Below are 17,949 nucleotides of genomic sequence, written 5' to 3'. Positions count from 1 at the left end.
CCACTACATATCTACAATACAACACATTATTACACCACTATATATCTACAATACAACACATTATTACATCACTACTCTACCACTACATATCTACAATACAACACATTATTACACCACTACTCTACCACTATATATCTATAATACAACACATTATTACACCACTACTCTACCACTATATATCTACAATACATCACATTATTACACCACTATATATCTACAATACAACACATTATTACACCACTACTCTACCACTATATATCTACAATACATCACATTATTACACCACTACTCTACCACTATATATCTACAATACATCACATTATTACACCACTACTCTACCACTATATATCTACAATACATTATTACACCACTACTCTACCACTACATATCTACAATACAACACATTATTACACCACTACTCTACCACTATATATCTATAATACAACACATTATTACACCACTATATATCTACAATACAACACATTATTACACCACTACTCTACCACTATATATCTACAATACAACACATTATTACACCACTACTCTACCACTATATATCTACAATACATCACATTATTACACCACTATATATCTACAATACAACACATTATTACACCACTACTCTACCACTATATATCTACAATACATCACATTATTACACCACTACTCTACCACTATATATCTGACTCAGATCCAACTCTCTCAAAACTTGACTAATTATGGCATTGCTGCATGGTACATCCATGGCTATAGTGTATAGCAGCGGTTCCCAAACTTTCACTGTATGTTCCGAGACCACTCATTCACCGTCAAACGTTGTTGAGGTCCACCATTATAAAACGGTTACCAAAATATTTAAATAACAATGAAATGACATATTTTCATGAAAACGTTAGTTTGATAAGTCAAATTCATACAATTACATTTTTCCACCCCTAAAAATCTGGTTGTTAGTTATTTTGGTGATTAATTGTTTTTGCACAGTTGCTATGCAAAAAGACTGGTCACCCGTTCTAAACAAAATGGTTGCTATGCAGGCTGGATAACTTTCTTGTAGCTAGCTATCTCGCTAGCCTAACTCAAACCACGTCAAACACTGAACCTGGAATGACCGTATACTAGCTGCATTTTCATTTTTTCACGTTTTGTTTTTAGCATTTTTGCTATTGGCATTTACTTGGATATGTCCATGATAATGCTTTATTTCGACTGGCTCAGGAAAAGTGGTCTCGTCTGGGCACCGTTCACTATATGTATGGTACTACAGAGATCGACATTCAAGAGTGAAACATTGTTTCCGAGGTTGGACAGGCAGACTGTGAGGCTTACATTAAACCCCCACTGTACCAAACTAAAAGCTAGGCTTATATTAAACCCCCACTGTACCAAACTAAAAGCTAGGCTTATATTAAACCCCCACTGTACCAAACTAAAAGCTAGGCTTATATTAAACCCCCACTGTACCAAACTAAGCTAGGCTTATATTAAACCCCCACTGTACCAAACTAAATGCTAGGCTTATATTAAACCCCCACTGTACCAAACAAAGCTAGGCTTATATTAAACCCCCACTGTACCAAACTAAAAGCTAGGCTTATATTAAACCCCCACTGTACCAAACTAAGCTAGGCTTATATTAAACCCCCACTGTACCAAACTAAATGCTAGGCTTATATTAAACCCCCACTGTACCAAACTAAAAGCTAGGCTTATATTAAACCCCCACTGTACCAAACTAAGCTAGGCTTATATTAAACGTCCACTGTACCAAACTAAGCTAGGCTTATATTAAACCCCCACTGTACCAAACTAAATGCTAGGCTTATATTAAACCCACACTGTACCAAACTAAGCTTATATTAAACCCCCACTGTACCAAACTAAGCTAGGCTTATATTAAACCCCCACTGTACCAAACTAAATGCTAGGCTTATATTAAACCCCCAATGTACCAAACTAAGCTTATATTAAACCCCCACTGTACCAAACTAAGCTAGGCTTATATTAAACCCCCACTGTACCAAACTAAATGCTAGGCTTATATTAAACCCCCACTGTACCAAACTAAAAGCTAGGCTTATATTAAACCCCCACTGTACCAAACTAAATGCTAGGCTTATATTAAACCCCCACTGTACCAAACTAAGCTAGGCTTATATTAAACCTCCACTGTGCCAAACTAAGCTAGGCTTATATTAACCCCCCACTGTACCAAACTAAGCTAGGCTTATATTAAACCCCCAATGTACCAAACTAAGCTTATATTAAACCCCCACTGTACCAAACTAAGCTAGGCTTATATTAAACGTCCACTGTACCAAACTAAGCTAGGCTTATATTAAACCCCCACTGTACCAAACTTAAAGCTAGGCTTATATTAAACCCCCATTGTACCAAACTTAAAGCTAGGCTTATATTAAACCCCCACTGTACCAAACTAAGCTAGGCTTATATTAAACCCCCAATGTACCAAACTAAGCTTATATTAAACCCCCACTGTACCAAACTAAGCTAGGCTTATATTAAACCCCCACTGTACCAAACTAAGCTAGGCTTATATTAAACCCCCACTGTACCAAACTTAAAGCTAGGCTTATATTAAACACCCACTGTAACAAACTAAAAGCTAGGCTTACATGAAACCCCCACTGTACCAAACTTAAAGCTAGGCTTATATTAAACCCCCACTGTACCAAATTTAAAGCTAGGCTTATATTAAACCCCCACTGTACCAAACTAAAAGCTAGGCTTATATTAAACCCCCACTGTACCAAACTAAGCTAGGCTTATATTAAACCCCCACTGTACCAAACTTAAAGCTAGGCTTACATTAAACCCCCACTGTACCAACCTTAAAGCTAGGCTTATATTAAACCCCCACTGTACCAAACTAAATGCTAGGCTTATATTAAACCCCCACTGTACCAAACTAAGCTAGGCTTATATTAAACCCCCACTGTACCAAACTTAAAGCTAGGCTTATATTAAACCCCCACTGTACCAAACTAAGCTAGGCTTATATTAAACCCCCACTGTACCAACCTTAAAGCTAGGCTTATATTAAACCCCCACTGTACCAACCTTAAAGCTAGGCTTATATTAAACCCCCACTGTACCAAACTAAATGCTAGGCTTATATTAAACCCCCACTGTACCAAACTAAGCTAGGCTTATATTAAACCCCCACTGTACCAAACTTAAAGCTAGGCTTATATTAAACCCCCACTGTACCAAACTAAGCTAGGCTTATATTAAACCCCCACTGTACCAACCTTAAAGCTAGGCTTATATTAAACCCCCACTGTACCAACCTGAAAGCTAGGCTTATATTAAACTCCCACTGTACCAAACTAAAAGCTAGGCTTATATTAAACCCCCACTGTACCAAACTAAGCTAGGCTTATATTAAACCCCCACTGTACCAAACTAAATGCTAGGCTTATATTAAACCCCCGCTGTACCAAACTAAGCTAGGCTTATATTAAACCCCCACTGTACCAAACTTAAAGCTAGGCTTATATTAAACCCCCACTGTACCAACCTTAAAGCTAGGCTTATATTATACCCCCACTGTACCAAACTAAATGCTAGGCTTATATTAAACCCCCACTGTACCAAACTAAGCTAGGCTTATATTAAACCCCCACTGTACCAAACTTAAAGCTAGGCTTATATTAAACCCCCACTGTACCAAACTAAGCTAGGCTTATATTAAACGCCCACTGTACCAACCTTAAAGCTAGGCTTATATTAAACCCCCACTGTACCAAACTAAGCTAGGCTTATATTAAACCCCCACTGTACCAAACTAAGCTAGGCTTATATTAAACCCCCACTGTAAAAAACTAAGCTAGGCTTATATTAAACCCCCACTGTACCAAACTAAGCTAGGCTTATATTAAACCCCCACTGTACCAACCTTAAAGCTAGGCTTATATTAAACCCCCACTGTACCAACCTTAAAGCTAGGCTTATATTAAACCCCCACTGTACCAAACTAAAAGCTAGGCTTATATTAAACCCCCACTGTACCAAACTTAAAGCAAGGCTTATATTAAACCCCCACTGTACCAAACTTAAAGCTAGGCTTATATTAAACCCCCACTGTACCAAATTAAGCTAGGCTTATATTAAACCCCCACTGTACCAACCTTAAAGCTAGGCTTATATTAAACCCCCACTGTACCAACCTTAAAGCTAGGCTTATATTAAACCCCCACTGTACCAAACTAAAAGCTAGGCTTATATTAAACCCCCACTGTACCAAACTAAGCTAGGCTTATATTAAACCCCCACTGTACCAAACTAAATGCTAGGCTTATATTAAACCCCCACTGTACCAAACTAAGCTAGGCTTATATTAAACCCCCACTGTACCAAACTTAAAGCTCGGCTTATATTAAACCCCCACTGTACCAACCTTAAAGCTAGGCTTATATTAAACCCCCACTGTACCAAACTAAGCTAGGCTTATATTAAACCCCCACTGTACCAAACTAAGCTAGGCTTATATTAAACCCCCACTGTACCAAACTTAAAGCTAGGCTTATATTAAACCCCCACTGTACCAAACTAAGCTAGGCTTATATTAAACCCCCACTGTACCAACCTTAAAGCTAGGCTTATATTAAACCCCCACTGTACCAACCTTAAAGCTTATATTAAACCCCCACTGTACCAAACTAAAAGCTTATATTAAACCCCCACTGTACCAAACTAAAAGCTAGGCTTATATTAAACCCCCACTGTACCAAACTAAGCTAGGCTTATATTAAACCCCCACTGTACCAAACTAAATGCTAGGCTTCTATTAAACCCCCACTGTACCAAACTAAGCTAGGCTTATATTAAACCCCCACTGTACCAAACTTAAAGCTAGGCTTATATTAAACCCCCACTGTACCAACCTTAAAGCTAGGCTTATATTAAACCCCCACTGTACCAAACTAAATGCTAGGCTTATATTAAACCCCCACTGTACCAAACTAAGCTAGGCTTATATTAAACCCCCACTGTACCAAACTTAAAGCTAGGCTTATATTAAACCCCCACTGTACCAAACTAAGCTAGGCTTATATTAAACCCCCACTGTACCAACCTTAAAGCTAGGCTTATATTAAACCCCCACTGTACCAAACTAAAAGCTAGGCTTATATTAAACCCCCACTGTTCCAAACTAAGCTAGGCTTATATTAAACCCCCACTGTAACAAACTAAAAGCTAGGCTTATATTAAACCCCCACTGTACCAAACTAAGCTAGGCTTATATTAAACCCCCACTGTACCAAACTAAAAGCTAGGCTTATATTAAACCCCCACTGTACCAAACTAGAAGCTAGGCTTATATTAAACCCCTACTGTACCAAACTAAGCTAGGCTTATATTAAACCCCCACTGTACCAAACTAAAAGCTAGGCTGGAAGCAAAGGGAAATAATGTGCGAGTTGAGATAAATCCAAGAGATGATACTGACAGCAACATGAACATGATATTCCGTTGGAGGTGCAGAGATCATTTTCAGATGGAACTTTTTATTTTATTTTTTATTTTATATATATTTTTTAATATTATTATTATTTTTTTTTCATTTTTTTTTTTCAGATGGAACTGTTAGCAGGCATAAGTGTGTCTGTGATGGACATCACAGAGCAGCTTGGAACACTGCTCATCCAATCAGTATCCAGGATCCAAACAACCAGTTATTAATGCTCCCAATTGTTATTATTTTTTGAAGAAAACAAATCTTAAAGGCCCAATGATGCCGTTTCTATATCCATTTCAAATAGTTTCTGGGTAACATTTAAGTACCTTACTGTAATAGATTTCCATAAAAAAAAGCATTTTTTTACGATTTAAATGTTAGCTTTCTTACATGGCACATATTGCACTTTTACCTTCTTCTCCAACACTTTGTTTTTGCATTATTTCAACCAAATTCAACATGTTTCATTATTTATTTGAGGCTAAAATGATTTTATTGATGTATTATATTAAGTTAAAATAAGTGTTCATTCAGTATTGTTATAATTCTCATTATTACAAATCAATTAAAAATATTGGCCGATTAATCGGTATCAGCTTTTTTTTGGTCCTCCAATAATCAGTATCGGTATCGGCGTTGAAAAATCATAATCGGTCGACCTCTAGTTTGAATTTGAATATTGAAACAATGTTACAAATGTGAAACAATGTTACAAATGTGAAACAATGTTACAAATACTAAATGTTAGTCTAAAATAAATGTAAGATAATGTCTGCTTTTGGAACAGAGTAAAAAGGCATTTTAACATCATCAATTTAGCTGGTGGTAACTTGTAGCAAGTACATTTTATGTTGTATGATTGTCTTGCACAACAATTTAGTATTAACAGCTAGTTATATCTTTGCTCCAAGGATGAATCGGTCCACCCACACAGACAGCATTGTGAAGAAGGCGCAACAGCGCCTCTTCAACCTCAGGAGGCTGAAGAAATTTGGCTTGTCACCAAAAGCACTCACAAACTTCTACAGATGCACAATCGAGAGCATCCTGTCGGGCTGTATCACCGCCTGGTACGGCAACTGCTCCGCCCACAACTGTAAGGCTCTCCAGAGGGTAGTGAGGTCTGCGCAACGCATCACCCGGGGCAAACTACCTGCCCTCCAGGACACCTACACCACAGGAAGGCCATAAAGATCACCAAGGACAACAACCACCCGAGCCACTGCCTGTTCACCCCGCTATCATCCAGAAGGCGAGGTCAGTACAGGTGCATCAAAGCTGGGACCGAGAGACTGAAAAACAGCTTCTATCTCAAGGCCATCAGACTGTTAAACAGCCACCACTAACATTGAGTGGCTGCTGCCAACACCCTGACTCAACTCCAGCCACTTTAATAATGGGAATTGATGGGAAATTATGTCAAATATATCACTAAGCACTTTAAACAATGCTACCTAATATAATGTTTACATACCCTACATTATTCATCTCATATGCATACGTATATACTGTACTCTATATCATCTACTGCATCTTTATGTAATACATGTATCACTAGCCACTATAACTATGCCACTTTGTTTACATACTCATCTCATATGTATATACTGTACTCAATACCATCTACTGTATCTTGCCTATGCCGCTCTGTACCATCACTCATTCATATATCTTTATGTACATATTATTTATCCCCTTACACTTGTGTCTATAAGGTAGTAGTTTTGGAATTGTTAGCTAGATTACTTGTTGGTTATTACTGCATTGTCAGAACTAGAAGCACAAGCATTTCGCTACACTCGCATTAACATCTGCTAACCATGTGTATGTGACAAATAAAATTTGATTTGATTTGATTTGACTTTGTCTTTCCACAAGGGTTATGCAGTGAGGCATAAGGAGAATACAAGGACATTGGTTTGATGTCTGAGAGGGTTATTCGTTAATGGTTATATAATCCTAGATGGACTTAATATTGGGATTACGCTCCAGAAGAATTGTTCCATGTATGGGTCTATTGATAGCATCATGGGCTTACTTCCCTGAATGAAAACAGCAAGCTAATACCAAAATGGACTGTTAATGCCAGAACACTTTGCTCAACAAAAGAAAGAATTTAAATCAACTGCTTGTTGAAATCCTTAGGCCTATATGTTGAAGTAATTGTTCACCATGTTTTTTCCCCCTTGGTTTTATCATATTAAGTACAAGCCCTTCGTGTTGCAATGCCATAAAGTAATTGTGACACATACAGTGCATTCGGAAAGTATTCACACCCCTTCCCTTTTTCCACATTTTGTTACTTTACAGCCTTGTTCTAAAATGGATGAAATAAAAACAATTCCTCATCAATATACACACACAATACCACATAATGACATCACAATACCACATAATGACATCACAATACCACATAATGACATCACAATACCACATAATGACATCACAATATCACATAATGACAAAGTGAAAACAGGCTTTAGAAAAAAAAATACAGAAATACCTTATTTACATGAATATTCAGACCCTTTGACATCAGACTCATTCCTTTTTCCATTGATCATTCTTGAGATGTTTCTACAACTTGATTGGAGTCCACCTGTGGTAAATTCAATTGATTGGACATGTTTTGGAAATGCACACTACCTTTCTATATAAGGTCCCACAGTTGACAGTGCATGTCAGAGCAAAAACCAAGCCATGAGGTCGAAGGAATTGTCAGTAGAGCTCCGAGACAGGATTGTGTCGAGGCACAAATCTGGAGAATTGTACCAAAATATTTCTGCAGCGTTGAAGGTCCCCAAGAACACAGTGGCCTCCGTCATTCTTAAATGGAAGAAGTTTGGAACCACCATTACTCTTCCTAAAGCTGGCCGTCCGGCCAAATTGATCAATCAGGGTAGAAGGGCCTTGGTCTGGGAGATGGGAGATGGCAGCATCATGCTGTGGGGATGTTTTTCAGCGGCAGGAACTGGGAGTCATAATCAAGGGAAAGATGAACAGAGCGATGAACCTGCTCCAGAGCGCTTAAGATCTCAGACTGGGTCGACCTTCCAACAGGACAATGACCCTAAGCACACAGCCAAGACAACGCAGGAGTGGCTTCGGGACAAGTCTCTGAATGTCCTTGGGTGGCCCATCCAGAGCCCGGACATGTACCTGATGAAACATCTCTGGAGAGACCTGAAAACAGCTGTGCAGCGACGCACCCCATCCATCCTTACAGACATTGAGAGGATCTGCAGAGAAGAATGGGAGAAACTCCCCAAATACAGGTGTGCCAAGCTTATAGCGTCATACCCAAGAAGACTCAAGGCTGTAATCGCTGACAAAGGTGCTTCAACAAAGTACTGAGTAAAGGGTCTGAATACTTATGTAAATGTGATATTTCAGTTTTTTTTTGTACGTTTGTAAACATTTCTAAAAACCTTGTTTTTTCTTTTTCATTATGGTATATTGTGTTTAGATTGATGAGGTAAAAAATATATTTAATCCATTTTAGAATATGGCTGTAACGTAATAAAATGTGGAAAAATTCAAGGGGTCTGAATGCTTTCCGAATACACTGTACAGTACAGTACGATGAAAAAAATGGAAGAATTTAGTAAACAGAGAACTTTGGAGAACTGAACGTGTCTGTGAAGTCACTGTTTAGCTAATGTTGGGAAGCTTTCTCAGGTCGGCCTTTTCACATTGCCATTTCATTAGGCTCTGTGTGTCAGCCGTCAGCGTGCACAGAAATAGCCTTTTTCTTATTTATTTTTATTAAACTGCTCTCACCAAAATGATTTATTTATATCCAAGCAGAGGTGATGAAAGCAATTATAATAGCTTTGTGCTGCCTGCCGTGGATGGATGGATGGAAGGTGCCTGGAGATCCATAGAGCCCTGGCTGGAGAACAGCTGATGCAGCCGCACAGAAACAACCAATGACTTCATGATAAACGCTGCAATGCAGTTCATTAAGTTTAAATGGACTCATTATGATCATTTAATCAGCTGAAAAACACATTTATTTTATACAGCGGTATGTCTAGTAGTATGTTTGCACGTCAAGTTGTATAATGCACTTGAAATAATTGACTTGGTGAAGAAAACGGAATGTGATGACATAAGGAGTCATAAAGGGAATAGTTATGGTTGGTTAATACTGTTGCCAGGTCAAAATAATATTGCTTTTATGTAAATAGGGTATCTACCCATCTAGCCTGTCTCTCTTCCATAAACGTTTGACAGTTAGGGTGGCATGCCAGTTGACATTTCAACTCCCAACAGGAGATAAAGCATCCACTTCCTCTCAGAGATGATTTTGTCCTGTGCCATTAATTTGAAAATGTTTGGATCCCTGAAGAACCTCCCTGTCCAACACTGAAAGACATATGGCAGGCCCAGACTATATAACCCACTCTGCCAAGAACCTCCCTGTCAACACTGAAAGACAGACGGCAGGCCCAGACTATATAACCAGCTTGACCAAGAACCTCCATGTCCAACACTGAAAGACAGATGGCAGGCCCAGACTATATAACCAGCTTGGCCAAGAACCTCCCTGTCCAACACTGAAAGACAGACAGCAGGTCCAGACTATATAACCCACTCTGCCAAGAACCTCCCTGTCCAACACTGAAAGACAGACAGCATGCCCAGACTATATAACCCGCTCTGCCAAGAACCTCCCTGTCCAACACTGAAAGACAGACAGCAGACCCAGACTATATAACCCGCTCTGCCAAGAACCTCCCTGTCCAACACTGAAAGACAGACGGCAGGCCCAGACTATATAACCCGCTCGGCCAAGAACCTCCCTGTCCAACACTGAAAGACAGACGGCAGGCCCAGACTATATAACCCGCTCGGCCAAGAACCTCCCTGTCCAACACTGAAAGACAGACGACAGACCCAGACTATATAACCCGCTCGGCCAAGAACCTCCCTGTCCAACACTGAAAGACAGACAGCAGGCCAAGACTATATAACCTGCTCGGCCAAGAACCTCCCTGTCCAACACTGAAAGACAGACGACAGACCCAGACTATATAACCCGCTCGGCCAAGAACCTCCCTGTCCAACACTGAAAGACAGACCGCAGACCCAGACTAGTTGTCAGAACAGAAAGTTGTCAGAACAGTTTTGAAACACAGACAGTGACCTGACCGGTCAGGTTTTTGTCAGGAAGGAAGAGAGACTGAGCAAGCCATAACCAAAGGTATGGGACCAAAAGCATTCCTCATCCAGAGGAAGCAGCTATTCCTTCCTCTCATCATGTCTGAATTGATTTAGGAAAATAGAAATCCATCGCAGGGAACTGTCCAAACACTAAGAGCATTTCAATGTACTATAGTTCAGGCACACAGTTGTATAATTTATCATTATAGTATAGAGGAAATTAACTTGAAAAATATGTAATGAAGATGAAAACATGTCAGATGAACGTGAGGAAACAATGTAGAACCTTTGGAACTTGAACCATAACACATAATGTTCCTTTTAACTCTAGAACCAATAATGATCCTTTTAACTCTAGAACTAATATTCATAATTTAACTTGAAACAATAATGAACATTTTAACTCTAGAACCAATAATGATCCTTCTAACTCTAGAACCAATAATGATCCTTCTTACTCTAGAACCAATAATTATCCTTCTAACTCTAGAACCAATAATGATCCTTCTTACTCTAGAACCAATAATTATCCTTCTAACTCTAGAAGCAATAATGATCCTTCTAACTCTAGAACCAATAATGATCCTTCTAACTCAAGAACCAATGATGATCCTTTGATTTGATTTGATTGATTTGATTTGATCCTTCTAACTCTAGAACCAATAATGATCCTTCTTACTCTAGAACCAATAATGATCCTTCTAACTCTAGAACCAATAATGATCCTTCTTACTCTAGAACTAATATTCTTAATTTAACTTGAAACAATAATGAACATTTTAACTCTAGAAACAATAATGATCCTTCTTACTCTAGAACCAATAATGATCCTTCTAACTCTAGAACCAATAATGATCCTTCTAACTCTAGAACCAACAATGATCCTTCTAACTCTAGAACCAATAATGATCCTTCCTACTCTAGAACCAATAATGATCCTTCTAACTCTAGAACCAATAATGATCCTTCTAACTCTAGAACCAATAATAATCCTTCTTACTCTAGAACCAATAATTATTCTTCTAACTCTAGAACCAATAATGATCCTTCTAACTCTAGAACCAATAATGATCCTTCTAACTCTAGAACCAATAATGATCCTTCTAACTCTAGAACCAATAATGATCCTTCTAACTCTAGAACCAGCACCATCGAGAGCATCCTGACTGGTTGCTTCACTTCCTGGTATGACAACTGCTCGGCCTCCGACCGCAAGGCACTACAAAGGGTAGTGCGTACGGCCCAGTACATAACTGGGACCAAGCTTCCTGCCATCCAGAACCTCTATTTCAGGAGGTGTCAGAGGAAGGCCCTAAAAATTGTCAAAAACTCCAGCCACCCAAGTCAGAGAGTGTTCTCTCTGGTACAGCACGGCAAGCGGTACTGGAGCGGCAAGTCTAGGTCCAAAAGGCTTCATAACAGCTTCTACCCCCAAGCCCTAACACTCCTGAACAGCTAATCAAAGGGCTACCCAGACCCCTCTTTTACGCTGCTGCTACTCTCTGTTATTATCTATGCATAGATACTTTAACTCTACCTACTTGTACTGTACATATTACCTCAATTACCTCAGCTAACCGGTGCCCCCGCACATTGACTCTGTACCGTTACTCCCTGTGTAAAGCCTCGCTTGTTATTTTAGTGCAGCTGTTTAATTATTTGTTACTTTTATTTTCTATTTTTTACTTATCTAGATTTTAACTTACCACTTATTTGTATTTATTTTTTAAACTTCTTAAAGCATTGTTGGTTAAGGGCTTGTGACAAATACAATTTGATTTGATTTGATCCTTCAAACTAGAATCAATTAGAAATATTTTTACCCCTCCCCTGTCTTTCTCACTTTTCTTTTGCCTAACATAAGAGATTTCAGACATGTACAGGTGTCTAAATACTTCTGTTACGTCTATGATTTACGTCCCCTCTACATTAGCCAGTTCCTTCTGGGTTGTAAATGAACAGGGCTAGGATGTGGCTTCGCAGTGGGTAACATCGGCATACTCCAGTCCAGCTTGTCAAGACTGCAATTCAGAAGTGCAATTCATTTACCAACGCTACCTTTTTTTGCAGTGAGGTCTATGACTGCATCTCCACATAAATTAAATATCTTTGTCTTTTCATAAAGTCTCTGTTAACATTATTTATTTAGGTTATTTTGTACTTTGGCTGTTGTATATTTTATACGCTTAAATTCAAAAAGGTGAAGCGGGGTGACTAGTCATTTATGTAAAAGATAAAGCCTCTTAAAAAATATATATTTTTAAAAATCAAGACAATAGCCCCATGTGAAAGATGCACGAGGGGGCACAAAGGAAAATGTTGCAACCACAAAAATGAATCAAACACCCCCTAAAACCTGGTCCTTCTAGTGCTATAGACTGACTCAGGGACACAGTATGACAATACCTTGGCACAGAGGTCAGGGGGGAATGACAAACAGACAGAGAGTAATCCCACACAAGACAAAAGGTATTGACAGCTTGATAAAGAGTAATGAGGACCAGTTTTGGGTTTGTTGGCTAGTTCTGACATTTACTGTCATGCTCAGAATAACTTAATTCATTTGTATCTGAAGAATGAAAGAGTTGACATGGCCACGGACGTTGTAATCAGATATAACGTAGGATTTGTCCTGAAAAAAAACGTGACCAACTAGTAGGTAGAGTATCTTACAACTGGTAAGAAATGTCAGAAATGCAGAGCTCAAGTTTGACCACAACTACAGTAAGTCTGCCGCTCTTCCTTTAACCTATTTAACTAAGCAAGTCAGTTAAGAACAAATTCTTATTTTACAATCTCCATGGGGGGGTTATGTAAAACCTGATGGTAAACTATGTTCCAGAGTACATATATTATCTTTATAATGTATATATATACTGTATGGCATTACTCGTTACGCAAAAAAGCAGATATCACATAGAGGCCGTGAAGCCACCCATAGTGGTGGACTATATTCTACGGGTCAGGTTTACAGAGCATTTGCACCTGTGCAAAATATTCTCCTGTTATTTTCAGAGGGGAATAAAAGAGTCCAACATATATATTTTTTGATTTTACCTTGATATATTTTACCTTGAATATTGGTATTATTTTGTCTGCAGGTTTTATTCCCCGTTGAAAATAACAGCTGTTAACTCTTAGTAGACCTGTCCCTGAATATGGAGTTGGATTAATACTGTAGATACCGTAGATATCTCCTGGTCTGCTTCCTCTTGCTCGCTCCTCTCACTGAGATAGTAGTCTGGCGTTCTCTGCACAATGACAGCATGATCAAACAAAGGAAACACTGGTTACCGCTGATGCTCTGACCTCGATCGCCATAGTGTTGCAATCTAAGATTACCGCATCTCAGTTTCACTGGGATTCTGGGACCAAGCTTGGCATTCTCTTTGTTTTTGGTGAAAGGTCAAGCAAAAAAAGTAATCCGTGTGTACTATGTAATGCAAAATCCCTGTTGGTGACTCATGCATAAATAGTGTCACATTTGTATTTATTTGTGAAAAGTCCTGAGGTCTTTTCAAAGTCATGCAATGGTATCCATGTGGTCCCTAGAAAGCCTTCATCTAGACACGTTATTACATGATTACACTGAATTCTCCTTTACTAAAGGCATTGACTAAACACTGCCTCCTTCAAATAAAACATCAATTGGCTATCAATCAACTGTAAAAAAAAAACAACAACAAAAAAACGATAATAGATATTGCTATTGTAAATACAAAAAAAGAAAAAAATGAATTTACTGATAAAATACTTCTATACATGTGGTTCAACAGAATCTATAGGGGTTAAGGTCTACTGACATCACATCCCTATTTGCCGTGTCTCTTGATAGAGCTTGTCAGATGTGAGGGTATATTTCCATGTGAAAGGCTAACTATAATACACAGCCGCATGGTTCTGCCTGGTAATAAAGCGTTAATCGCTCCCATGAGGTTTCTGGAGCCATGATCGAGTCCCATGGCGCGAAGGCGAAATGCTAGCCCACAAAGCCCAAACGTCAATGCTTTTGACAGGAGCTCATTCAAGTCTTAAGTGCAAGGAATGCGTGGCCACCTTTTTGTGTGTGTTCCAGCTAAGAGCCTCTCGTGATACCATATTAATATGGACGCATGGAGGGAAAGAGGTTAGTTGAACTTAACCTGAAACCCTTGGAAGCAATCTCTATTTATTGGTTGTGATTTCGTGTCAAAATGTTATATTTAAGCCGCTAAAAGAAAGTGTCATGGTGTGTGATCACTCCTTGTTCCCAAAGCTCTTTGCTCTTTGAAATATTAACAGACCTCATATGAGTTTACTGTAGCTGCATTAGTGGGGAAATCTGACTGAATGTGGAATTCCATTTGACATGTTTCTAATACTGTAAGCTTTGTGTTGACGTTTCGTAAGCCAAGAGGGCCAGTAGATACAGTATAACACATAGCGTATAACTGTGTGTTTACCTGACTGTATTGTTCTCTTGTGCAACACTGTTTACAACCACAATGACTCCTGATTTACCCAGGAGTCTGAGGAAACATTCCTCGTTGGTTAGCAGAGGATATTAATAGGAGACTATTTTATTGAAATATTGGATCCTACTTCAATTTTAAATCTTAAAATGACCGTGTGAATTGTGGAACAACAGGGGTTTTTCACGCTGCAGTATGTCACATAGGTTTTTAGGATGAGGCAACATTTGGAAAACAACACAATTAGCAATCACATTATTTTTTTGCATCTCTGAAAATGTGTGCGGGGAATCTCAACCAAACTAAAAAAGAATGGTCAGATATTGAATCTGACGTGTCAGGTAATTCAGGCACAATATTGTTTATTTAATATACCCAAATGTTTTTACTTGATTTGAATCAAATATGATTTTTAATCTCACCATTTATTCCACTCAGTGGACACAAGTTATTGCACATAGTGAGCTTTTCACAGTCAATCATTAATTTCCCATACTCCCCAGACATTCCTGAAGGTGTGTACAGTATAACATAGTACAGCACAGAGCATCTCTTACCTTGAGTTTCTCATAGCGGTCGCTGAGGGCGGCAACTTGGTGGTCCCGATGCCGACCGACCAGTTTGCACAAGGCACAGATCAACTGTTCATCTGTGACACAGTACATGTTCACCTTCTCGTCCTCGTGCTCCAGACACATGAGTCCCCTGATGTGGCAGTCCGGCATGGGCTCGATCAGACGGTGGCTGGTGAAGGGCTTCTTATTGGGGTGGGTGGCCTTCAAGCATTCGTCGCAGTAGGACACCTCACAGGTGACACAGGTCTTGACGGCATCCTGGGGAGGGTCTTGCTCACAGAACTGACACTGCACCCTCTCGCTGGGGGAGGTCATGGCCGTGCCGTCCGGGGCGACCCGCTCACGGCGAGTCTCGCTGGGGGAGTTGGGCCCGCTCACGGAAGCCTTCTGGAAGCGGTCGATGATGTTCTGCAAAGTGACGTTACGCTTCAGTCCCTCTAGGCCCCTCTGGTTGAGGGTGATGGCATAGCGACAGGTTGGGCACTGGAAGGCGCTGATGGACTGCACAGGCTCGTTGGGGCTGCAGTGGGAGATCAGGATGCGGTGGGCACAGTTGAAACACAGGCTGTGAGCGCAGGGCAAGAGCAAGGGGTCCTCGAAGAGCTCCAGACAGATTGGGCAGGTCAGCTCCGACTCCAGTGTTTCCATCTTCACACGCAACAAAGCGATGTCGTCAGCGAAATCCAGGGAAGCTGATCAGCTATCTGTAGGGATGACATGGACTTCATCATTAGAGAATGGGAGAATGGGAGAGATAGAGAGAGAGAAAGAGAGAGAAGCAAGGGGTTCAAAAGGGTTAAACAGTGGGGGGTTGTCAACTTTCCCAGAATAGAAATTAATGAGTAGTCTGACCACATTCCTAATCTAAAGAAAACTGGAGATTACTTGGTGTGGTAGAAGAATAAATAGCAGGTATTGGATAACACATCTCTGGTATCTTCATCAGGGGGTATTGCATGAAATGCAGACACTTCTAAATTGAGTTTCAGTGTATTCTAAACAACTTACAGAAATATCAATTAAAGCTGAATCGAAATGAAACCTGTTTGGTAAGAAGTAAAGAAATCCATGTCGCTCTTGAGTTCTCTAGAACTAATTCCTACATATTTTATAGGGAGGCACATCTGACCGTATTTCCTGCGATGCAACAGCCAAACGAAGAAGACCGAAATTGGTAAAAACAAACAAACGCTGCATATTTTATAAGAGCTTTGAGTTGTTTTGATGATATAACTCTGGAAACACCATAAATGAGTCATTTTCGTCAAGTGGCCCTTGTCTATGGAGAGGCTTGGCTAGGCTAGCTAGCCCAGGGCAGTGAAGCCAGACAGATCACTGAAGCAGAAGTCCCTGCCTGTTCACGGCTGGAACTCCTTACTGTGACTGGCCTGACGGACACAGAGCCTTTGTTCCAGGCCAGTCAGACACCCCAGCTGCGAGTGGATACGCTGAGCCCGTCGCGTCTCCCTGTGTGAACTCTACCTCCACTCATTATGTGTGAAAGAAGGCAAAAGCTCATTATCAGGCCAGCCGGGCACAAGTGGTCTTTGAAGTTGAGGACACAGAAACTCGCAGAGAGCTATAGCCAAGGACGGGTTTGTTCCCTTCCCCTATTCTTGTTCAAATCCACAGAGACACTCAGTTAACCTACTGGAAGATACAACTGGTGCGCTCGTCTCACATGTCTGTGATGTAGACAATATGAATTCCTCTGTGGGGCTTTGTTGTGCTACTGTTGGTGCTTTGTCCCAGACATGGAGTTTGTTTTAACATAAACCTTCTCTCTGTTATCCAAGTTGATGAGCCAAGTCAAGCTAAGGAGGGTAGAATTAGCGTGTCCAATGTTCAAACGTGATGTCAGTACTAAGAAAACATACGGTATAGGTTACTGTATAGCAGTTGCCAGAAATACACTCAAATATTATTATGGTTTATGGTTTCCTCCACAAAAAATAGAGTATATTCTTAATGCAATGTTAAATGATCCATTTTAAAATGCACAGTGCACACAATATAACATGTTGATTGTTTGTACACTGAAGTAAATTAATCTGGTGAAATGGAAGTTATACCATTTCAACAGTAAGATTACTTACAAAGTAGATTAGTGCTCATGTCTACTAAGAATAGTAGCAGAATTAGAAGTGTCTACTTAATCCACACAAGATCACTGTCCTGAAATGTCTGTCTGTCATCCTTTTTTTTTTAATTTTATTTTATTCAACCTTTATTTAACCAGGCAAGTCAGTTGAGAAGAAATTGTTATTTACAATGA

The 17,949-nt window shown here is 39.7% G+C and overlaps 1 protein-coding gene across 3 annotated transcripts in view; it reads right to left on the bottom strand.

Moving 5' to 3' along the window:
• The window catches only part of LOC139405510 (E3 ubiquitin-protein ligase Midline-1-like), a 46,879-nt gene that overhangs the window by 19,645 nt on the left and 9,285 nt on the right, over positions 1–17,949 (bottom strand). For all 3 annotated transcript variants that reach the window (XM_071147903.1, XM_071147905.1, XM_071147904.1), the window contains exon 2: positions 15,657–16,378. In XM_071147903.1, coding sequence (XP_071004004.1) covers positions 15,657–16,322 — 666 coding nt within the window. In that variant the 5' untranslated portion in view covers positions 16,323–16,378. The remainder of the gene's footprint in view (positions 1–15,656; positions 16,379–17,949) is intronic.

Source organism: Oncorhynchus clarkii, chromosome 3 (assembly GCF_045791955.1).
Source record: "Oncorhynchus clarkii lewisi isolate Uvic-CL-2024 chromosome 3, UVic_Ocla_1.0, whole genome shotgun sequence".
NCBI classification, from domain to species: Eukaryota; Metazoa; Chordata; class Actinopteri; order Salmoniformes; family Salmonidae; genus Oncorhynchus; species Oncorhynchus clarkii.
This window is presented reverse-complemented; position numbering and strand designations above follow the sequence as displayed.